The sequence below is a fragment of the Chelonia mydas genome, chromosome 11 (assembly GCF_015237465.2).
Source record: "Chelonia mydas isolate rCheMyd1 chromosome 11, rCheMyd1.pri.v2, whole genome shotgun sequence".
Classification (NCBI taxonomy): Eukaryota; Metazoa; Chordata; order Testudines; family Cheloniidae; genus Chelonia; species Chelonia mydas.
In genome coordinates, this window is record NC_051251.2 from 27,580,640 (window position 1) to 27,606,043 (window position 25,404).

Here is a 25,404-nt window from a genome sequence, read left to right on the forward strand (position 1 = left end):
CTCATAAAGGGAATCAGTCACATTATTTCACCCATTTTACGGATGGCAAATTCAAGCAAAGAGAGGTCAACTGATCCGTGGACTATCACACAACAGGGCCAGACCTGGAACCCAGCAACAATGACTCCTACTTTCTTACACACACTCCCTGCTTTCTTACAAATGTATTTCATGGACATTCCGAAAGTGGATATAAACTGGACGGGTAACGGATGCTGCATCAGCATCATGATCCCTCTGTAGTGAAGAGTTCATTGAGGCACAAATTCAGTAGAAATGTACTAATGCATAAAAAAGCACAACAGCGTTAGCAAGGCAACTGTTCGAGAATGTTAAAAGTAGCCACTGATAAGCACTGTAGGAATTCACAGCGAGGACCCACATTTGGAAAAAAAATGAAAACAACCACTGAAGAGCTGCTGAAGGAAGGAGAAACTGCAGAAAGTGTTGGGGTGGGCAAATCCCCCATGTTTATCGTCATGTCACCTTGATGTGCCTACAGAGCCTTATATCTCAACAGTTATTAATGTGGCATCCCCCACCTGTATATACACTCCTACTTACATCACTCTGTAGGTCATAGGCCTTCCTTGCCTGGATCACATCATTCTGGTCTGGCAGACATGTCCACTGGTGCAAATACTGGCGGTAGTCAACGTCACTCGCTAATAATTGGCCTTCCTTGGCTGCATAGACAGAAACCATATCAACTGGTATGTTGATCTTAGCCTTTGAACTGTGATAAGCCTTCCTGTATTCTCTGTCATTCTGCATCTTCATTACATGTGCAGCCCATGCCAATTTGGGATCTTCCTTTGCAGTTCGGCATCCGATATAGTGGCCTTTCTGTTTCTCGTGGGTTTCCTTGTATTTGTACTAATAAACATAGAGAGGAAACATTAGCAGAAATAGTCATGAATTGCCAGTCTACATGTTCTAAAGCAACGACTGTTTATGAGTGCCCAACTTGGGAACCCATAAAGGATTTTAAAGGCTACTGGATCAGCACTTCTGAAATTCAGGTCCACTGGACAGTGTCTCCCGTTGGGCCCTCAAAAACTGATTCCCCAAATCACCAATAACTCTGGAAAATGTGGTCCATCTAACTTAACAGTTTAAAACCATGATAAAAGAAAAATATTTCAGAATTCCCTCACTAGTTACAATACACAGTTATCCCAATTGCTTGGTAAGGTTTATAAGCACTGCTACAGTTTAGATTTTAACAGAAATCTTGACAGCAGTAATGACAAAAATAACACCCTTGAATTATATATTGGGAGCAGCAGAAATATAGTCTGTACCTCAATTACTGCAAATGTTTGGTGGATAAAAGTTTACAGTATATTGCAAAATAGCTCTCTGAACCCCTACTGGAACTACTTTGATACAACAAATACAAAATACAATCTTCTGTTATCATTAATATTTTACCAGTAGCAAATTTTAAGTTCTACTAGAAAGAGAGGGTCAAGACAGGATTTAAAATAATGCAAATATACAAGACAGCAAGCTGTTCATATATGAATACACAACAGCTTTGAATTGAGCTTAGCTAGCTACACAGTCGTCTGCTGTGTTTGATATGAGGATGAATAGGCATGGCCTCTCATAGAAATGAAAGAGAAGGAACAGAGATCGTACCTCACTAGCAATGTCTCTGGAAGCCCTGGCATGTTTGATAGAAATGGCATCGGCTCTTATGTCATAATCTTTCATCTTGGCATCTTCCCAGGCTTGCTGATAATGTTTCTGTAATCAAAATCAAAGACACAATTTTAGAATTCATTTTTCTCATAAATCATAGTTTCCCTAGATTTACAGCATGGATGTTTTCATTTGATCCTTACAGTTTTGTGGGTTATCTAAATTATTCCTATCCCTTTAACTGATAATTACTACACACATGTAATGATTAATTATATAGGTCCCAAACCTGTACTCTGATCCACAGAGTCCTGTGCCGACCTGCAGCCCCATTGACTTCAATGAGACTATATGGGCAGAAGGATTCCCCCACACATAGCATATTGCGGGAATGTGGCCATAGATGCAGCATATCAGATCCATTCACACTGTGGGCCTTATATTAGACCCACAGAGAAGTCACTGATCAATAACCTCATTAGAAATTTTGCTGTATTTATAGACTCACAGACTTTAAGGCCAGAAGGGGCCAACATGATCATCTAGTTTGACCTCTTGCACATTGCAGGCCACAGAATGTCACCCACCCACTCCTGCAATAGGCCCATAACCTCTGGCACTTCTGCTGAAAACCTAACATTTAATATGCTCTTATAAATTACTGTAATGCAATCAATATTAAAAGATTTAAAAACCACTTTGAAACAATTATTGTAATATTACCATTAAAAAGAAAACAAATCAAGGAAGTTGAAAATAAAAACCATGTAAGAATAATGTTATGTGTCCAAATGAGGCTGCAAGAAGCAACAATATTCAAAGGAACTTTATTAGTATATAAAAGATGGAAACAAAAGAATGAAGTGTTCTCCCATTCTTCTAAAGATAGACAATTTTCTGGGCCTCCAAGCCCAAGAATGTCATTGATTTTTTCTTCATGGTAGGTGAGCCTAAAATATCTTGGTCAAACCCGTAGGTTCCCCTTTGGAAGTTGTCATAAAGAGGACAATTTACGCAAAACCAATGTGCTTATCTTTATGGATACTATTTTGTTTTCCTTATCTACACATGGTGTATTAAAGCAGACAAAGAAGATTATGCTGTAGATACTATACTGATAGGCCCTATTTGAAAATAATAGACAGACAGGCAACAAGTACATGTTTTAGCTGCTGGAGTAAGTTGGTGAACCTCCACTGGCGTCAAAGAAAAAGGTAAGAGAGGATAGAACACCGCTGACTCCAGATTAATGAATCTGGCCCATTGTGCTTCATGAACATTGGGCTCATTAACCATGTATTATGCTTAAACAAATCATAATTCTTCATCTACATTCTAAAATACAAAACAATTCAAAAAATAAAATCAGTATATCTATGTTTATGTCAGAACCAGGCAGTTCATAATAAGAATTCTAAAAGAGGGCAGGCTAAAAACTACAGCTGCGTATGACAATGTTCATTTCAACAACACTATGTATTTTTTACTTAAACATCTTACGTTGCTGACATTCAGAGCATTGACTCTGGACTGCAGCATGACAGGCGTGTCAGCAGGAAGGGTGAACTGTGTCTTCTCTTTATCCCAGATTTTACGATAGAGAGGCTAATGAGAAAGTAAAGACAGCATTATTCAATTACAGCGTGAAAGATGCTGTACTATATTATTTTCAAATTAATTGATCTCATGGTATAAGCTATAATATATATTACTGTTCTCTTCTGATGTGTTTTTAACACAACAGAAAGATCCACAAAATTATCAGCATGAATATAGAAAATATATGGTTATATAAGGGCCATCTTACCTCACTGATCTGCAGAGCATTGATTTTAGCCAAGACAATTGGTGGGGGGTCAACTACACTGGTAAATTTCAATTCGTCTGGCCGCTGACGGTATAATCTGTCATTCGTGAGTTCCTGGGCTTTCTTCACTCTAGTCACATCCACACAGCCTTGGGTCAACCAACCAGTGCCACGCAGCCATTCCAGGTCTGACTTGTACACATTCTACAAACAAAATTGTTCTGTTAGTTATACAGGGCAGGAATGGGAGTTTACTGTCAGTGCCTAGTAAGGTAGTGTACCACACTGCTCCAGGAGCAGATCAAACAGACAGCTGTAACTGTCACGGTCACAATTTCCTCTTGGATTCACCCTTACTTTAGGGAAGACCTAATCTGCTACCTGTATAAACTAACACCGTTGCGCTGGCAAGTGAATCTGGGGGAAGAATGGAATTAAGGCTCCACCCAGTCTTTTTCCCTGCCTGCCCACTAAATTAGAAAAGAGGTAGTGACCCGAAGCAGGCTGCTCTCTCCCTCCCTCCGTCTACCACGCTGTGACCAGTGATGGAGATAGTCCTCACAGGGAAATAAGAGAGCACAGGACAAGCCACATTCTTGCCCAGAATAAATACAAGAGAAAGTCAGACAAGTAGAAAAATAAATTGTATTTGTACTCTCTTAGTTTAAACTAAATGAATTATATCATCAGCTGTTATTTCTGCTTCATATTTACCCTGAAGGGAACAGCACAACAAAAATAGTTGTTTTGGTCTTAAATCCACAACATAATGTTCAGTGATGCTTTTTATGTGACACCTTCCTTTAAAGGTCCTTGCCCTAAATGAATGCCTCTGGCACACCCTGCTTTGCAAAAGATAAAAAGCATCCAAGTGAACCATGTTACGAATTACACCTGGTAGGACACGCACACAAATGCTACGAATTACACCTGGTAGGACACGCACACAAATGCTACGAATTACACCTGATAGGTCACGCACACAAATGCTGCGAATTATACCTGATAGGTCACGCACAGTTCGAATCTAGGCTGAGGCACATAAACAAAGTCCACAACTGCAGAGTTCCCAAAAAATAATAAGTTTATTACGCTCGAGCATGGTGCCCCCCTGCTAGCCAGGAGGGGACCCCGAATACAGGATTATACAAAGGTTATATATTTTTTCGCAAAGCATGTTGCCCTTGTGCATCGGAAACCTTAGCCAATAAACAAACCCTTTTCTTATCTACCACCTATCCCTGCTTGGTGCATCCTCGTGCTAAACCAGTATGTTAATTACACAGCATGGTCCTAAAGCCATGCATCAGTAACTTTTATTATCAGGATGGGAGGCCTCACATCAAAGGCCAGGAGATAGGGAGTTAGAGACTGACAAAAAACAGATACTGGGAGTCAAGGCAAGCTGGAGACAAGGAGGAGGATTTTCACAGGGATGCAGTGTCTAAGGAACACTCCTCCTGGTGCATGATGTGCTTGCTTTTAGACAATGGTGGGCCCCAAACCAAAATGGAGTCACATGTGCTAACTTTTCCTTAACAACCAAAAAGTGCTAGAAAATGTCAGACAGAAGAAGGGGAAACATTTTTTAAATTGTAAAAATATTCCTATGGTAAATGCCTGGTAAATCATTCATCACATATTTCTGTCTTTAAAGGTTAAAATCTAGTGTGAGTTTGGGTATCCTCTTCCTAGACAAAATGTATTTCTTGGGAATTATTATGTATTATACTGATATACTCACATCACTCTGTAACTCATAGGCCTTCTTAGCTTGGATCACATCATTCTGGTCTGGCAGACATGTCCACTGATGCAGGTAATTGCGGTAATCAACATCACTGACCAGTGTCTGACATTTCTTAGCCTGCACGATTCCCAGCATATCCACTGGGCTACTGTATTTGGTCTTCGATTTCTCAAAATATTTCTTGTATTCTCTGTCACTCTGGATCTTGCCCGCATGAATGGACCACACCAACTTGGGATCGTCCTGAAGGCTTTGGAATCCCACATAGTGGCCTAATTGCTGGCGGTAACCTGTTTTGTATTTGTACTAATCATGCATTTGTAAAAAAACAGAAGTAAAAGAAATAAAAACAAATGAGCATTTTCATCAGGCATCTAAATATGTACAAATGTTTCTGCAACTGAAGTTTAAAGTGTCTATGTTTTGTTTCAGTTGTTAAAATGTAAGTAAACTAAAAGGATTGTTTCTTTACTAGGCCTCTCATTAAAGGCCAGATCCTGCTTCCATTGAAGTCAATGGGAATCTTTCAGCTGACTTCAGCAGAAGTTGGATGAGGTCCTAATTGCTGTAGGCTAGCTCTACATGTGTTTTATGGAAAGAAGCACATATTAAAAATATTTTTCCACCATGTTTCCGATCCAAAAGTTTCAGAGGGTTGGAGAAGCACCCAAAACTTCTGATTTCATTTCAGGACTTTACCTGAGCCTCTGCAAAACAGAGCAGAAATATTTAGTTACCTGAACTATTAACAAAATAATTCAACCAACTCTCACTATTACGTAGTCACTGGTGGCTTATGATCTACTTAAATTGACCATACTTGACTGAAACTGCTATTATTTGACATTTTTAAAATCCTGATAAAAAGCAACTAAGATTATAAATAATATAAAATATACTACTCATTGCTAGAACCCTATGCATAGTTTTAAAACAACATTTTTTGAATTGGCTATTGATATAAATAAATTTGTAGTGTTTTTAATAAGAACACTACATTAGCTTTACCCAAAATAAATAAATAAGATATGAGACTGTACCTCACTAGCAATGTCTCTAGAAGCCTTGGCATGTGTTATTTCAATGGCATCAGCTCTTAAGTCATAACCTTTTTCCTTGGCTTCTTCCCAGCTTCGTTGATACAGTTTCTGTGAATGAAGTGAATATGTGAACATACACATAGACAAATCATGAAAAATATTTACACTGACAGTAATCAATATAAATTTAGTTCAAATTACTCATAATGGAATATAAAATGTGTATACATGATCATAATCAGTATAGTTTTTAAATTTAAAAAATCCCCTTTAAAATCCAATCTGTTCTCTATGTGGATCACTTTCACAGCTGCCTCTGAGGGAGCATAAGTTATGGTTACCAAAGGTTTACTTGTGCTAAAATACATTTACTGAGACACATTTGGCCCTAAGTGAAAAGAAAGAATCTATCCAAAGACTAAATCATTAAGACTAAGGCTTATAGATCAAGCCCAAAATTGATAAGAGCTCTTTAATCTCTGATGTTTCCCTTTTATATGGTAGGAAGTTACCTTCTTCCCAAAAGTTCTGATTCAGTTAATATGTGGTAATTTGGGTACAATGGCCGCAGCTTATTCATCAACATAACACGAATTATCTCTCACAAGTTAATTCATTTGGAAATTAGATATTTACTTTAGCTATTTATATATATAATGGAGCAGGTTTTGAGCTTTGAATACATTAGAATATACATGTCAGACCATGGCCTGAGGTTTTACTTTAATATCTTACCTTACTGATGTTCACAGCATTGAGTCTGGACTGCAATATCTCGGGGGTATCAGAAGGAAGGGTAAACTGGGTCTTCTCTTTATCCCAAACCTCTCGATATAAAGCCTAAGGACAAAGCAATCACAGAGATATTTAGTACAATCTTGAGAAATTTATCTTTACTATTTCTGATATATACCTGATCTCATCTTGGACAATTGGTCCAGCTCCCACTGAATCCAATGGCAAAACTCCCACTGATCCAATGTAAACAGGACTAAGCTATTTTTTTTTTTTACTGAAATTGAACAAAGACATCAGGTCTAAATTAAGCCTTTTGGGATTCTGAATAATCTCCTTTTGGTTAATTCATTTCCCCCCAAAAATGTCCCTCTCAAAAGTTTTCCCTCATTCTCCAATTCACACTTGATTGGGAAGTAGATTCATCCACTCTTTTGTATAGCTGTACTGTGAAGGACAAGACTAGCTATTCAGTTTTAAACTATATGTATTATGTATTGGGTTTGATGGATTGCTTTTGGCAGGATCCTCTTCTAATTGAGGTGTTTGCTTTATTTAATGGGTTTAAATAAATAAACTTAGTCATTTTGTTCACAAGGGGAAGCACTGTAGTTATTTTAAAAATTCATTTTATACATATATACACTATTTTATATTACTTATAAATATAACACTTTAAAGTGGAGAGACAGTTTTATGCAATAGAGAAACCATAAACTGCTCAATCTTCCTTCTTGAAGGTTTATTCCAGTTCACTTCCATATTAATAGAAAGACTCTCATTGACTTCAGTGAGGGAGAGATTTCACTCTAGATGCAGGGGCAGATAGTCAGAACTATGGTCTGGAACTGGAAGACTGTTTTAATAATTGTTTCATTATTTGCTTGAAATAAATACTGTGCAATGATTTGCATTCCTTATCAGTGACAGGGTTTCACATTACCTTGTTTATTCCTTGATCAGTAGTTACTGGGGAATGCCTCCTTCTAAAACCCTGAAAGTCCCTGGTAGCTTGAATTCTATATAAAACATACTGTTTCTTCTTTTTATTTTAAATAATAAAACACAATATGCACAGGGACCCTCAAGCACAAATGTAACACATTTCTTACTCCACTCTGATTCAAAGCATTAGTCTTCGCCAGCACAATCTCTGGTGTGTCAACAATGCTGGTGAATTTCAATTCATCCGGTCGCGTTCGATACAATCTGTTATTCAGGAGCTCTTGGGCTTTCTTCACTCTATCCACATCTACTGAGCCATCTGGCATCCAGCCAATGCCTCGCAGCCATTCCAGGTCTGACTTGTACACATTCTACAAACAAACATAATTGTATTATTAATTAACTATGGCTAGAATGTGAGTTTATTCTCAGTGCACCGCAAGGAGCTACTCTGCACTGCCCAAAGAGTAAACCACAACGGGAACTGACTGTCACATAGCAAAGCCAGGACTGTAAGCAAGTAACCCTGACTCTTAGTCTCTTGAAAACACTCCCTGGTTTCTTACAAATGTATTTCATGAACATACCAAAAGTGGAAATAGATAAACTGGACTGGTAACGGGTGCTGCATTAGCATCGTGATCCCTCTGTAGTGAAGAGTTCATCAATGACACATAATTGCTAAGGCACAAAAGAAATGCTTCAAAGAAAGCATACAAACCTTGTCAGTGTTCACACCACATTCCCCCACCTATAGGCACAAATTCAGCAGAAATGTACTAATGCATAAAAAAGCACAACAGCATTAGCAAGGCAACTGTTCGAGTATGTTAAAAGTAGCCACTGATAAGCACTGTGGGAATTCACAGCGAGGACCCACATTTGGAAAAAAAAATGAAAACAACCACTGAAGAGCTGCTGAAGGAAGGAGAAACTGAAGAAAGCGTTGAGGTGGGCAAATCCCCCATGATTATCGTCATATCACCCTGATGTGCCTACAGAGCCTTATATCTCAACAGTTATTAATGTGGCATCCCCCACCTGTATATACACTCCTACTTACATCACTCTGTAGGTCATAGGCCTTCCTTGCCTGGATCACATCATTCTGGTCTGGCAGACATGTCCACTGGTGCAAATACTGGCGGTAGTCAACGTCACTCGCTAATAATTGGCCTTCCTTGGCTGCATAGACAGAAACCATATCAACTGGTATGTTGATCTTAGCCTTTGAACTGTGATAAGCCTTCCTGTATTCTCTGTCATTCTGCATCTTCATTACATGTGCAGCCCATGCCAATTTGGGATCTTCCTTTGCAGTTCGGCATCCGATATAGTGGCCTTTCTGTTTCTCGTGGGTTTCCTTGTATTTGTACTAATAAACATAGAGAGGAAACATTAGCAGAAATAGTCATGAATTGCCAGTCTACATGTTCTAAAGCAACGACTGTTTATGAGTGCCCAACTTGGGAACCCATAAAGGATTTTAAAGGCTACTGGATCAGCACTTCTGAAATTCAGGTCCACTGGACAGTGTCTCCCGTTGGGCCCTCAAAAACTGATTCCCCAAATCACCAATAACTCTGGAAAATGTGGTCCATCTAACTTAACAGTTTAAAACCATGATAAAAGAAAAATATTTCAGAATTCCCTCACTAGTTACAATACACAGTTATCCCAATTGCTTGGTAAGGTTTATAAGCACTGCTACAGTTTAGATTTTAACAGAAATCTTGACAGCAGTAATGACAAAAATAACACCCTTGAATTATGTATTGGGAGCAGCAGAAATATAGTCTGTACCTCAATTACTGAAAATGTTTGGTGGATAAATGTTTACAGTGTATTGCAAAATAGCTCTCTGAACCCCTACTGAAACTACTTTGATACAACAAATACAAAATACAATCTTCTGTTATCATTAATATTTTACCAGTAGCAAATTTTAAGTTCTACTAGAAAGAGAGGGTCAAGACAGGATTTAAAATAATGCAAATATACAAGACAGCAAGCTGTTCATATATGAATACCCAATAGCTTTGAATTGAGCTTAGCTAGCTACACAGTTGTCTGCTGTGTTTGATATGAGGATGAATAGGCATGGCCTTTCATAGAAATGAAAGAGAAGGAACAGAGATCGTACCTCACTAGCAATGTCTCTGGAAGCCCTGGCATGTTTGATAGAAATGGCATCGGCTCTTAAGTCATAATCTTTCATCTTGGCATCTTCCCAGGCTTGCTGATAATGTTTCTGTAATCAAAATCAAAGACACAATTTTAGAATTCATTTTTTTCATAAATCATATTTTCCTTAGATTTATAGCATGGATGTTTTCATTTGATCCTTACAGTTTTGTGGGTTATCTAAATTATTCCTATCCCTTTAACTGATAATTACTACACACATGTAATGATTAATTATATAGGTCCCAAACCTGTACTCTGATCCACAGAGTCCTGTGCCGACCTGCAGCCCCATTGACTTCAATGAGACTATATGGGCAGAAGGATTCCCCCACACATAGCATATTGCAGGAATGTGGCCATAGATGCAGCATATCAGATCCATTCACACTGTGGGCCTGGTCCAAAGCCTACTGAAGTAATGAAAGGTTCTCATTTTCTTCAATGGTCTTTGGATTATGCCTTGTATTAGTATCACAGAAAAGTCACTGGTCTATTATCTCATTAGAAGTTTTGCTGTATTTTTACTGGAAGCATCTCACACTCTTCCACTGAAACTGTTAAGGTTTAGGATGATCTTCTAAATTAACGCTATCAACATTAAAAGATTTAAAAAGTACTTCAAAACAATGAATTTCATGCAGCCATTAAAAAAACAAATCAAGGAAGTTCAAAATGGAAACCATGTAAGAATAATGCTAGGTGTCCAAATGAAGCTAAAAGAAGCAAGAGTATTCAGGGAAACTTAATTGATATTTAAGATGAAAGCCAGTGCTTGATGTGCTTTCATTCATCCAAAGCTAGCCAGTTTTTGTGTACCACGCATCCCAAGAACATCACTGATATTTGCTGCATGGTATTTTGGCCTATAATGTCTTGTTCAAACCCCAAACTTCCCAAAGGAAGTCGTCATAAAGAGGACAATTCAGGAAAGGGTATATATTAAACTTTAAAATGCCACTGTTCCATTACTTTCTTTTCTTATCAACACATTATAAGTTTAACTAGACAGTCAATATGGTGATCTAGATGCTATGGTGATAGGCTCTATTTATGAACAACAAATAGACAGGCAACAAGTCCATGTTTTAGATCTTGGGTCAGAATCACTGCTGGCATAAGTGGGTGACGCTCTATTGGCTTAAATGAACAGAGGGAGAGAGAGAGACGAATGCTACTGACTCCAGATTAATTAATCTGGCCCATTGTGTTTCATGAACATTGGGCTCATTAACCATATTATGCTGCTTAAATGAATCACAATACTTCATCTACATTCTCAAATACAAAACAGTACAAAAAATAAAGATAGTAAATCTGTGCTTATGTCAGGAAGTTCATAATAAGTGTTCTGAAATGGGGCTGGCTAAAAATGATGCATGTGGCAATGTTCATTTCAATAACACTCCATATTTTTACTTGAAGATCTTACATTGCTGATGTTTAGAGCATTGACTTTGGACTGCAGCATCTGAGGCGTGTCAGCAGGTAGGTTGAACTGTGTCTTCTCTTTATCCCAGGCTTCACGATAGAGAGGCTAATGAGAAAGTAAAGACCTCATTATTCAATTACAATGTGAAAGATGCTGTACTATGTTACTTTCAAAGTAAATGATCTCATGGTATAAACTATTATGTATGTTAGGGTTCTCATTTTATGAATTTTTAACACTAGTGAAGGATCCACAAAAATGTCAGCATGAATGCAGAAAACTTATGGTAACATAAAAGCCAGCTAACCTCACTGATCTGCTTAGAATTGATTTTAGCCAGGACAACTGGTAGTGGGTCAGCGATGCTGGTGAATTTCAATGTGTCTGGCCGCTGACGGTATAATCTCTCATTCAGGAGCTCCTGGGCTTTCTTCACTCTATCCACATCCACAGAGCGATCTGGCATCCAGCCAATGCCTCGCAGCCATTCCAGGTCTGACTTGTACACATTCTACAAACAAACACATTAATAATATAATTACAGAAAAAATTTCAGATACAAAAACTAATCTGTCCCCTATGCATCCAACAAATAGAGTAGAATTAGGATGACATCCCCATCACCATACTTTTTTGGGCAACTGGTAAGTTTTGCAATTCCAATTATCACCTCAACATTCAAACATGCGTACTTTACCTACAATTGAACTTGGGCTCCCCCAGAGAGACTGGAATATTAGAATCTGGGCTTCTCCAAATTCTAGAGTGCTCTCAACTGAAGAGAAGCATCCATAGCTTTACAAGCATTCACCATTAATCCATTTGCACATGCGATTACTAATTGGCAAGTATAAGCATGGGAAATGCATGCACAAATTAAGCTCAAAATTACAAAAGCACTTTGGCCTTAATCCTGTTAGTCCTAACACTGTGTGCAACAACAGGGAGCCTAAGCTTGTTGCATTTCAGTGCAAGTGGGAGCTAAGTCTGTGATTGGGAGAGAGCAAAGTTAAGCACTAGGAATAGACCTCTGCACTAAGTGGAACTCTCAAGCTACTTGTGCACCTTCTGCCTCACTCTCAAAAGCACAAGGAAAAAATGGATCAGAATATGGGTAGAGAATGGGTGTGTTAAAGGAGACATCCATTACACAATTCACTCTCAGGTCTTACTCTTCCTAATAGTCAGGACTAATTTGGCAGCTACATATCAGTCCATTTTTTAATACAGAATAGGGTTTCCCCAGAGTTCTCACTCCTGCAGTTACACATAAAATGCTCTGCACTTGCAGTGTTTGAGGAGAAAAGCCTTTTGCATGCACGTTTGCACTCCTAACTTGCCTGGAAATCAAGTAGAGCAGGTCAGGAATTTTCAATCAGAATGACTTTCTGATGGAAAATGCTCTTTTCACATACTCAAAAATTTCTGGGGGGAAATTTAAATTTTGCTGGAAAATGACAGCTCCTTGGGTCCCTGCCTAGAACGCTCTGGACAAATTTACTTTTTGCCTGAGGAGAGAAAGTGAAATTGACAAGAACCTTCTAGGTAAGGCCAGCAAGCAGAAAAATTCTGTTTTGATTCTCTCCAAATGGTATTTTTCTTCAAATTCCTTCCTATGAAAAATTTCACATTTGACTTTTCATCCTCATTTGAAGCAAAAAAAATTTGTTTGCAGGATCAGGTACATAATGGGTACACTTTACTCTAAAATGTTTGAATAGATATTTGCACACACACACATATAAAAGACTTATTTTGCATTTGTTTTTTACTCACATCACTCTGCAACTCATAGGCCTTCTTAGCTTGGATCACATCATTCTGGTCTGGCAGACATGTCCACTGGTGTAGGTAATGGCGGTAATCAACATCACTGACCAGTTCCTGACATTTCTTGGCCTGCACAATTCCCAGCATGTCCACTGGGCTAGTGTATTTGGTCTTTGATTTCTCAAAATATTTCTTGTACTCCCTGTCACTCTGGATCTTTGCTGCATGCATAGACCACATCATCTTGGGATCATCCTGGATGGTGCGGGCTCCCACATGGTGACCTCTCTGTTTCTCATATGCTTCTTTATATTTATACTATTAAAAACAGAAACAGAGTTCAGTTATGTTTTACATATTCATGGAAAAGTGAATAATGGACCAGATCCTCAGATGCATAATTCAGTTTTGTTCTAACATAAGAACATAAGAATGGCCTTACTGGGTCAGACCAAAGGTCCGTCCAGCCCAGTATCCTGTCTTCCAACAGTGGCCAATGCCAGGTGCCCCAGAGGGAATGAACCTAACAGGTAATGATCAAGTGATCTCTCTCCTGCCATCCATCTCCACCCTCTGACAAACAGAGGTTAGGGACACCACCATTCCTTACCCATCCTGGCTAATAGCCATTAATGGACTTAACCTCCATGAATTTATCTAGTTCTCTTTTAAGCCCTGTTATAGTCTTAGCCTTCACAACCTCCTCAGGCAAGGTGTTCCACAGGTTGACTGTTCACTGAGTGAAGAAGAACTTCCTTTTATTTGTTTTAAAACTGCTGCCAATTAATTTCATTCAGTGGCCCCTAGTTCACAACCTCCTCAGGCAAGGAGTTCCACAGGTTGACTGCGTGAAGAAGAACTTCCTTTCATGTGTTTTAAACCTGCTGCCCATTAATTTCATTTGGTGGCCGCTAGTTCTTATGTTAACGTCAAAGCAGCTAGGCCAATTTATATCAGCTGAGGACATGGCCTACTTAATTTGAGGCAAATCTGATACAAAATGAATACAAATTACCACATAATTGTAAAGATAGCAAAATAATCTTCAGTGATCAGTAGTTTTTACTGTCTCAGTTTAATAATAATATTAGAATAAAAATCATCTCTTGTAGGCAAATATCTTGATTCAGAGCTTGAAATCCCTAATTTCCCCTCGCTCCCTGAATATCAGTAATATCATGTGATGTATTAATATTTTATAATATATATTTCTAGGTTGGTTTGTTTAATGTCAATAGTTTTAATGTTACACTCTCTTCAGTGTGATGTTGGATATTTTTCTGCACTTATCTGTTTCTATGGTGTTTATTTTTTAAACCAGAATTTGATATACTTTTATTTTTTAATGATTTATTATTCTATTCCTATGTTTTGTCACTTAAAAGAATGCATATTTTAATTATTTCACAAGTTTACTAAAAACAAAATGAGAAAAACCCTTAATATAAAGTTAAAATGATAGATTAGCAGAAGAAGCACATACATCACTAGCAATATCTCTTGATGCCTTTGCACTTCGAATTGGAATTGCATCAGCTCTTATATCATAATCCCTCATCTTGGATTCTTCCCAACCTTGTGTGTAAAGTTTCTACAGAGAGGAAGACAAAATATTTGAGATGAAAATACAGTATTATACCAATTGTTTCTTAGAGAGAAAATGAAACCATACATTCAAATACGTTCTTTAAAAGTGAAATGAATGCTTACTTAATTTCTGATTTTGTATTTGTTTGATATGTTTTTTTAAATAGTCTTACCTGGCTAACATTAGCTGAATTGGCTTTTGCCAACATAATGGCTGGAGTGTCTGGCATGACGTGAATTGTGGTTTTGTCAGCATTCCAGGCTTCTGTGTATAAACGCTGTGGAAGGGGGGAAAACAATTTAAAAAAAAGATTTTAATGAAACATTTAAATAAACACAGTTTTTGCAAGTGGAAGGATTTCATACTTTAAATCTACAGTGTTTTCAAAGAAAAACTAAATTGGGCTTATAGGTGAATTTACTCCCACGTGTCTAGATATCAAATAATTTTATCTGCCAGTTTTTATAGCCTAAGTATGGGTGTACTATACATTTAGCACAATTAGCCTACAGCTTATCTAATGACCATTCAAGCCAATGGAAAGACTCCCATTGATTATGGTGAGATTTGGTTCAGGTCCCTGATAAATACAATTGTGGAGCTTGGGCTGACACTCAAAGAAAGCTAAAGATACATAATAGATACGCATTGCCCACTGTGCCCAAAGAATTCTGCACACCTTGAGAAAAATACAGTAAAACAGAAAGCAACAATTAGCAAAAGTTGACAAAACCAAAGCCTTGAACCAGAACATGGCATGTATATAGCCAACGTCTGAACACATACCTACAAAACTAAGACCCACCCATTGAAAACACCCTAATATATCATTGGGGACAGTTTGAGCAAATCTTTAATACTCTTGTTACTTTGTGATCTCCAACTGCAAAACCCAACTAGGTGACTTCCTTCTCCTCATTGTGCCCCAACCTGCTCTGCCATGTTAATTGGCTGATTCAGTATTGCTGGGAGGTTCTAGTGGGAGAAGAGTATCCAGGACTCTCTGGGATATATTTTTCGGGAGAAGGAGGAAGAGATAATTTGTGATGTTAGTTACCCTACCCAGGCTACTATAAATGGGAGGCAGCCTTATTCCCTAGGGGACACAAGCTCTTACCTCTGAGCTCTCAGTTGTCATACAGGAGCTGATGCTCCAGTCTGCACCATGCAGCTCAATACCATACATAACAGATGTCTCCCTATTCTATACAGGTTCGTATACCATGCTCATCACTGTAGTATCTGAGTGTCTTCCAGTAATGCATTCAGCAATGTATTGCCTAGCACTGCACCTTGTCCCAGAGGGGTGTGCCCCATGTCCCTTATTTGGGGACACTACATCTGCACATTTTGCAGCATTGTCTGAAATGGTTCTGCAACCTGCAAACAGCCTCAGCCTTGCTTAGTAGGTCACTTTCCATAAAGGATTTCTGGCACACATTGAGTTGAGAGTTTTTGAAAATAAAAAACCCTTTACAGTGCAGCCAATCTGGTACTGGTGGGGAGAAGAAGGAATAGAAATTCACCAACAATTTTATTTCTGTTTTTAGTCAACATTTGATTATGGTGCAATTTTTCTGACCAGCTCTGTTAGGCAGCCAGTGCAGTTGGGGTAAAGTGCTCAAATCCCAGTGCAGAGGCCTTGCACACAGTCCTAGGCACCACTTAACCCCCAGATTAAGACTATAACACTTGGAGCATAAGGTGTGTAGAGTGTCACACGTGGAACCTAGGCTCTGGAGTGAACGTCCTCCTCTGTGAGAAACATCACTTCATCAGCAGGCCTCTGTGTTCTATATTAATTGCAATTTCCAAATGATTTAAAATATAGCTGCACACAGAATGTATTAAACAAATCGAGTCTGGAGGAGAAAAAACAAAGAGATCCTACATCTGAAAGAAAAGGGGCCAACCTTCTTACCAAGTGGAAAGGATCTAAAGGACTCTTGGTAACCACAGCTACCTAGCAGCAGCTGCTGTCTGACATTTTGCTTCTTTGGGAACACTTACCTCTTTCAACCAAAGTGCATTGCCCATTCCATGAACCAACCCTCAGAGTCAGTAACACCTGTGAATTTTTCTGGGAGACTCACCTTGTTCATCGTCTCAGCATTTTGCTTTGCCAAAACCAACTCCAGCGAATCTGTCACACTGGTAAATTTCATTTGGTCTGCGGGCTGGCGATACTGCTTTTCACTCAGGATTTCTCCAGCTCGCTTAACCTTCTCAATATCTATGGAACCAATGGGGACCCAGCCTGTACCCTTCAGCCATTCCAGGTCTGATTTGTAAACAGCCTAAAATTTAATTAATGTTCAATCAGTCATTTGGAGGAACAATCAAATGAATATATGAATAAATGCAACTGATTTATACACTACTCACTTCATGTAACATTATCTATTACTACAAAATGGTCATTTCATTCTGACTCTCATTTCTTCCAAGGTAGATAAAATAATTATTACACAGCACAATGAATGGGAAAATGGAAGGACTCCACAGACTCATTATTAGGGCACCTTTGACAGATCAAAGATCAAGAAAACAGCAAGGATTTGGTGGCAAATGATCGGTAACAGGATATGGAACATTTCACAAGCCAGTAGGAGCAGAAGCAGCCAAAGCAGGGACTACTGCACTGAGGAAGAAGGTGAGAAAATGGGGCCCAGCTGGGGCCACCCTTCCCCTGGACCCAGAACTGCACAGGGGAGACACCCCTCCATTCTGGGGGCACTAGAACCCAGATGGTGCCTACCTTAACTTCCCCTTCATTCCCCACATCAGGGAGCTGCAGAGAGGCAACAGACAGAGATTCCAGCTGGTAGGGGCTGAAGCAGCCAAAGCAGGGATCTTTGGACTTCTGGACATTTGGAAAACTTTCCACAGTTTTGACTAGACTTTCTCTGGCCTTTGTTGATTGGCTGTTTGCTCCAATCCTCTCCTTCTACTGCCCAGTCTCTTCACCTGAGCTTCATTCCATTCCTACTCCCTCTTACCATCTTCTCACCTGCCCTATCCCCCTGAGCAGTTCCCCTTCCCTGTTCTTTTGATTTAGCTGATTCCCTCCTAAGTAACCCCTACCCCCACAAAAAATCATGGAATTAACATGACATTTGCCGCCATCTCATTGTTTACTCTGCTTGTGTGTTCTACCCCTTCCCCTACCCTGTGTCTGTCTCGTCCTTTTAGATTGCAAGCTCTTCAGGTCAGGGACGTCTGCTACTCTCTGTTGGTACAGCACCTAGCACAACAGGGCTCCACTCTTGGTTGGCTCTTAGGCACTACCATAGTAAGGATGTTAAACAGACATCTGTGTGCAGTAGGATGACCAGATGTCCCGATTTTATAGGAACAGCCCTGATATTTGGGGCTTTTTCTTATATAAGCTCCTATTACCACCCACCCGCTGTCCCAGTTTTTCACACTTGCTATATGGTCACCCTAGTGTGCAGGCATGTCAGGGTAAAATTGGGCCTGTTGCATGTATTACACATGTTGTGCACTCACATCACTCTGTAGCTCATAGGCCTTCTTAGCTTGGATCACATCATTCTGGTCTGGCAGACATGTCCACTGGTGCAGGTAATGGCGGTAATCAACATCACTGACCAGTTCCTGACATTTCTTGGCCTGCACAATTCCCAGCATGTCCACTGGGCTAGTGTATTTGGTCTTTGATTTCTCAAAATATTTCTTGTACTCCCTGTCACTCTGGATCTTGGCTACATGCATAGACCACATCATCTTGGGATCATCCTGGATGGTGCGGGCTCCCACATGGTGGCCAAGCTGCTTGCGATACCCTTCTTTGTATTTGTACTAAAATAAAATATATTTATATTCACTGTGACAGTTTTCAACTCGGAAACAATGTACCCAGCTTAACTAAAATATGCATACCCTCAGACTGGAAAACAATGTATCAGACTTTCTTTAATATGCTATTTTATTCATTTCGTTCAAAAGAAGAGAAAAATAAGTTAAGGTATTCTATCTTGTTATCTCCATAAACATATTACTACTAAATTTGCATACCTTATCCCTTACAACCATGTACTTAATATCTTGTTTGTGGTCTCACATCCTTTTAATTTTTTAGGATGTATGATAAAATTCTTAAGGAAAGAACACAACATCTGCTGACAAATTAACATCAACTGGCACATTTATCTTCTATTTAATTAGTGATGCCAAGGACGAAACCAGCCTGGAGAGTGAACTACCTTCTAACCCCTACTGGTGTTGCCCTAGGTGAGCAGTGAGGCACTCTGGCAGAGTAGTGAAAGGGAGACTTTATTGTCATTGCTTATGCCATATCTGTTCCATGGATGAGTCATCTTCAGTCACATGGGCTTTCAATACAACAACTTTTCATCAGCACTAAAATCTTCTCATGGCAGAAAAAGGGGATTGTTTAGGACTGTTAATATTATTTATTATTTTTTCTGGAGCATTTAATTCTTCTATCAAAAAGTAGTAAATAGGTACCTTACATAATCCCACTATGTGCCTGATCCAACACCCATTGTACTCAATGGAAATACTTCAATGGGCATAGGACTAGGCTTTATATTATTTATTTTATCACTGCAATGTATTTGTCTAAGGCCTCTATCACTGTAGATCTTGATATGGTCCTTTATTTTCAGATGCAAGAAGCATGCACTATAATTATTGGATAGTAATAGAATCTATTGTACAATTTAAAAGCATTTACATAGAAAAATTATAGAGCACAAATTCTGAACTCTTTTCCATAAGAAACATGTCCCTGTAGATGTAACAAAAAAGGTTACTTACTTCACTGGCAATATTTCTGGATGCCTTGGCAGCCTGGATTGGAATGGCATCAACACGTAAGTCATAACCTCTCTTTTTCAATTCCTCCAAGGCTAATTTGTACAATTTCTATGAGAAAGGAAACCATTTATATTTTTATCTCATTAACCAGGCACTTTATGCACCTCCCTTGTAGTTAAGCATGTTACACATGTATATAACAAAACCCATTAAGTCACTAGAAAACATGATTAATGTTCAAAATGGGTAAACCTGACTTAAATATGACCCATAGCTACCTGCCCTAGGTAGTAGGAAAATGCACATTTCCAGCATTTTATTGTATAAATCTGGCAGCAGTAAGGGAGTGGAAAGCAGGGATGGTGGGAATCTACCTGAAGACCAAGAAATGAGGTGAAAGGTTTCCAAGATGCAAAGTTTTGCACTGTTGCAAATTCTCATTATTTCCTGAAAAACATTTTTTCACAAGGACACTGGCAAAATGAAAGAGGGGAGTTTCCCAGTGTGTTATTTACATATGTCAAGAGTTTACCACAGGATAAGCTCCTAGTTTAATGCTGATACTACTTTTGAAAATCAAAAGTCAGACACCAAGAAGATAATTTAAATTATAGCAAAAATCTGTCTTAACTAACATTACTGGCCACACGTGGCACTATACAGATGTGCAGTATTATCATATTCATTGAAAAGCCAGAGATAACAAAATTGTACTGTCCAGAGCGCATTATTTCATCCTTTCAGTTTTTTACTTTTACCCACCTCACTGCAGTTTATTTGGTTGAGTTTTGCTAGCATGATATCTGGAGTGTCAGGCATGACATGAATTGTAGTTTTGTCTTTGTCCCATGCTTCAGTGTATAAGCGCTAAGAATGAAGACAGGAAGAGACTATTGTTATTATTTCTGAATAGAAATGAAAGGTAATTCAGTAATAACTTACAGTAACTATCTATCAAACCTTGCCATTATTACTCTGGCAAAACTCCTGTTATACACAAAGGGAATTTATCTGAGGAGAGCGGCTCATATTTGGCTCCACATTTAGAAACTGATTACATCAGTTTACAACAATAAAAAGGCTGAGGCAAACCTAAGGTGTCTGATGAGCTATTGCAACTGACTACACACATATGCCCAAGAAAAAGCGCACTGTGATATCCCAAATAATCTTAGTAACTTGATTCTTGCTTTACATGTCCTCCTTTGTGCTTAATAAGATAGGTCCTACATACTGCTTTGCAAACATACTGTTTTATCTCAGGACATCAACATTACTTTGAATCATGTAGGAGTCGGCAGCGCGTCCATACAAGGATACAAGTGTCTGTGGTAAAAATGTTGAGGTCCGTGGTAATATTTCAAGAAATGTTGAATGACTGAATGACCTAACCCCCGCCCGCCCCCAATGCCTGTCACTATGTACAGTAATTTTGTCAAGTGTCCATCGCGCAACATAGTGGTGCTGATCCCTAAGTATTCCTAATTTTCTGTCTTTAATCATGAGTAGCACAGCACAGATGTATTACTTATCAAATCATTACTCACCTTATTCATTGTCTCTGCATTATTCTTGGCCAAGACCATTTCTAGAGAATCTGTCACACTAGTAAATTTGAATGTGTCAGGAGGCTGACGGTATATTTTATCACTTAAGATCTCTCCAGCTTTCTTGGCTTTTTCAACATCCAGGGAACCAACTGGAACCCAACCAATGCCTCTCAGCCATTGGAGATCTGACTTGTAGTAATTCTGTTAACAAAATAAATACAAAAGAAATTCCTTAGTTCACTTTTCCAGATTATCATCCCAGCACATTTTATCTAAATTTTATAACTACTGAACAACTAGCTAGCTGTGAGTAAAACATACAGCAAATGAAAAGGGAAAACAAATTAAAAGCTATAATATAGTAAAACCTAGATTTTGGCTAGAATTCAGGGGTGAAATACTGGTCCACTGAATAAATGGCAAAACTACCATTTTATCCAAAGAATGCATCATTGAAAAGCAATACCATACAGGAGAGCCATCTTTAGAATTCATCTCAAGTCTTTCTTTCTCAGGTTGACCTCCAAGACCCAAACAATGCTATCTAGCTACTCTAGTTGATTTTTATCAATATCCTTTTTGTACATCTATGCTTTCATCTTTTTACATACACCCCTCCTGGTCTCTGCTCTCCACTCCAGCTACATTCCACAATACGTTTTTTGGCTCCAGACATTGCACCTTCCTCAATGCCACCCTTGCACAACCTGCCATTTACTACATATCATGCATATTTCTTTGACTCAGGCTCCTCTCCAGTTACAACATGGTGGTTCTGACATTGCTTATTGTGGTTCACAATTTTAGCCCTAGTGATAGTAATGAAATGCATGGAGCTTGGCAATGTTGCTTTGCAAGAATCTGTATGAACATTTCCTTTGACATATTAATCCATATAGGTGCATTTTTACCTATTCCTCATTTCACTTCAATGTCCAGGTTCAAATAAATCCAAAATCTCAAAGCAGTGAATCTTAGTTAAAAATCACTGCATTTCACCTGGATTAAAACCATGAGTAACTAACAATTTCTCACAATTTCAATCATAAATGGGGACAAATGTGCTTAAATGGGTCTTAAATTTGAACTAATTAAGGAGTCTTTTAATGGATTTAATCTGAGTTTCCATTTGTAACAAAACCTGTTACAATACTAGAATTGGTGTTTTATTGAGAACATTTGGCTTTGCTGTTATCAGTATGTGAAATCATTTTTCATCTAAGGTACAGTATCAAATACAGTCATCTTCTGGAACTGAAACAGAAAAGGTACTTACATCACTCTGTAGCTCATAGGCCTTTCTAGCATGAATGACATCATTCTGGTCTGGCAGACACGTCCACTGGTGAAGAGGATGTCTATAATCAATGTCACTGACCAGTTCCTGACATTTCTTTGCCAGCACAATCCCCAGCATATCCACTGGACTATTATACTTCGTCTTCCATTTCTCAAAATCTTTCTTATACTCCCTGTCACTCTGGATTTTGGCAACATGCATAGACCATACCATCTTGGGATCATCCTGTACGGTGCGGGCTCCCACATGATGGCCTAGCTGCTTGCGATATCCTTCTTTGTATTTGTACTGAAGGAAAAAGCAAAATATAATGTTCCTTTAATCAATAATATTGTGACTATTAATTTTAAATAGTTCTAACAAGAAACTCTCCAAAAATTATTTATAAATTATAGCTATCATGATGCTTTCAAGGTATTTTATCGCAGTAGTGTCATGGGTTTGCATTCTAGGCAACTGAATTGTGAATTAGAACTTTAAATGGGATAGACATTCTGGGATATAAAGAATTATTAAACTTTTTTTTTGTAATGTTAAAGAGAAATAATTGTGATATACATGTACTATGAGTTTTTTTAACAATTAAAGATTTAATTAATGAAGTAGGTCTTTTTTTTTTGCCTAAAATTATGTACAACAGACCTTCATCTATGCCATGCACGTCAAGTTGAATCTCTTAGTATTTTAATTATTATTTTTATTTTCAATTTAAATGTTTAAATATATGCACCACAGCTTTACAACATATAAACCACATCTTCATTGTTTAATCAAACCTCCTGTTGCAGAATTTACATATGGAATTTACAGAATGCAAAGGTTCCTTGTAAGTATGTAGAGAAATAAAGAGCAGTTTCTTACATCACTGGCAATATCTCTGGATGCTTTGGCAGTCTTGATGGGAATAGCATCAATTCGCAAGTCATAGCCTCTCTTCTTTGCCTCTTCCATGGCAAGTTTATATAGACTCTATGAAAAGAACTAAACAGAGTTAAATTCTCATAGCTGGACTATGCATGTTGCCTTCTCTGCAAAACAGTCAGCTCAGAAAGACAACAACTAGAAGAATTATCATACAATCGATTCAGATCTAACAATTTAATTTTCTTAACTGAAAAAGCCAGATCATCATCTGGTGTAAATTTAGATCAGCTGAGGATCTGGGCCAAAGAGTCTAGCTAATGGTTGTACTATTTGTCTATCTTCTTCTTTAACTGATGTAGAATAGAATACAATTTTACAGATCACACTTGTAGTGTCAACGCCTCCACTGTAAATGGATCAAATCTTACTTTCCAAAGCAACTGCCTATTGATACTTATATATTTGCCCCTTACTTACACTGATCAGAAGGACTTTAGGTCTTAAGAATCAAGTTAGAAATGATTTGTTTGATATTTTCAACTATAGGATGAATTTCACAACTTTTTAGCACTAGTACCTTTAACAGGAGGAGACTCAGCAATTCACTGGAGAACCCATTTGTGGACCTTAGCTCATACTGATGATAACTGAACAAGAGATTTATCTCTTTGAAGTCAGTGGGACTCTTCTCATTTGCTCCAACCCCTCAGACAGAGACAAACACCTACAAGATCTCTATCAAGCATTCTCACAACTACAGTACCCACCTGCTGAAGTGAAGAAACAGATTGACAGACCCAGAAGAGTACCCAGAGGTCACCTACTACAGGACAGGCCCAACAAAGAAAGTAACAGAACGCCACTAGCCATCACCTTCAGCCTCCAACTAAAACCTCTCCAGCGCATCATCAAGAATCTACAGCCTATCCTGAAGGAGGATCCCTCACTCTCACAGATCTTGGGAGATAGGCCAGTCCTTGCTTACAGACAGCCCCCCAACCTGAAGCAAATACTCATCAGCAACCACACACCACACAAGAAAAACACTAACCCAGGAACCTATCCTTACAACAAAGCCCATTGCCTACTCTGTCCACATATCTATTCAAGGGGCACCATCATAGGACCTAATCACATCAGCCACACTATCAGAGGCTTATTCACCTGCACATCTACCAATGTGATACATGCCATCATGTGCCAGCAATGCCCCTCTGCCATGTACATTGGCCAAACTGGACAGTTTCTATGTAAAAGAATAAATGGACACAAATCAGATGTCAAGAATTATAACATCCAAAAACCAGTCAGACAACACTTCAAACCTCCCTGGACACTCAATTACAGACCTAAAAGTGGCCATTATTCAACAAAAAAACTTCAAAAACAGATTCCAACGAGAAACTGCAGAACTGGAATTAATTTCAAACTGGACATCATTAAATTAGGCTTGAATAAAGCCTGGGAGTGAATGAGTCATTACGCAAACTAAAAACTATTTTCCCATGCTAATTTTCCCCCTACTGTTTCCAACACCTGTTTGTCAACTGTTTGAAATGGGCCATCCTGATTATCACTACAAAAGTTTTTTTTCTCCTGCTGATAATAGCCCACCTTACTCGATTACTCTCGTTAGAGTTGGTATGGTAACCCCCATTTTTTCATGTTCTCTGTATATATATATATCTTCCTACTGTATTTTCCACTGCATGCATCTGATGAAGTGGGCTTTAGCCCACGAAAGCTTATGCTCAAATAAATTTATTAGTCTCTAAGGTGCCACAAGTACTCCTCGTTCTTTTTGCTGATACAAACTAACACAGCTACCACTCTGAAACTTCTCAAAAGAGTGCTCACCATCATGAATAAAGGTTCCACAATCAAGCCAGAAGAGTACTATACTGGAATATGGAAAACATTTTGATGTTCACTTTTTGGCAGGTAAATGTTATGGGATAAGTCAGGAAACTTAGTGTAAATATTTATTTC

General features: G+C 38.5%; 1 protein-coding gene across 1 annotated transcript in view; it reads right to left on the bottom strand.

Moving 5' to 3' along the window:
• Positions 1-25,404, bottom strand: part of NEB (nebulin) — a 194,586-nt gene that overhangs the window by 77,005 nt on the left and 92,177 nt on the right. The window contains exons 66-87 of the mRNA XM_043525557.1: positions 23,413-23,520; positions 22,528-22,839; positions 21,249-21,452; positions 20,464-20,568; positions 19,702-19,809; positions 18,409-18,720; positions 16,992-17,195; positions 15,071-15,175; positions 14,794-14,901; positions 13,317-13,628; positions 11,848-12,051; positions 11,541-11,645; positions 10,068-10,175; positions 8,988-9,299; positions 8,092-8,295; positions 6,980-7,084; positions 6,245-6,352; positions 5,199-5,510; positions 3,455-3,658; positions 3,148-3,252; positions 1,645-1,752; positions 565-876 (exon numbers count right to left, since the gene is read on the bottom strand). Coding sequence (XP_043381492.1) covers positions 565-876; positions 1,645-1,752; positions 3,148-3,252; positions 3,455-3,658; positions 5,199-5,510; positions 6,245-6,352; positions 6,980-7,084; positions 8,092-8,295; positions 8,988-9,299; positions 10,068-10,175; positions 11,541-11,645; positions 11,848-12,051; positions 13,317-13,628; positions 14,794-14,901; positions 15,071-15,175; positions 16,992-17,195; positions 18,409-18,720; positions 19,702-19,809; positions 20,464-20,568; positions 21,249-21,452; positions 22,528-22,839; positions 23,413-23,520 — 4,065 coding nt within the window. The remainder of the gene's footprint in view (positions 1-564; positions 877-1,644; positions 1,753-3,147; positions 3,253-3,454; positions 3,659-5,198; positions 5,511-6,244; positions 6,353-6,979; positions 7,085-8,091; positions 8,296-8,987; positions 9,300-10,067; positions 10,176-11,540; positions 11,646-11,847; positions 12,052-13,316; positions 13,629-14,793; positions 14,902-15,070; positions 15,176-16,991; positions 17,196-18,408; positions 18,721-19,701; positions 19,810-20,463; positions 20,569-21,248; positions 21,453-22,527; positions 22,840-23,412; positions 23,521-25,404) is intronic.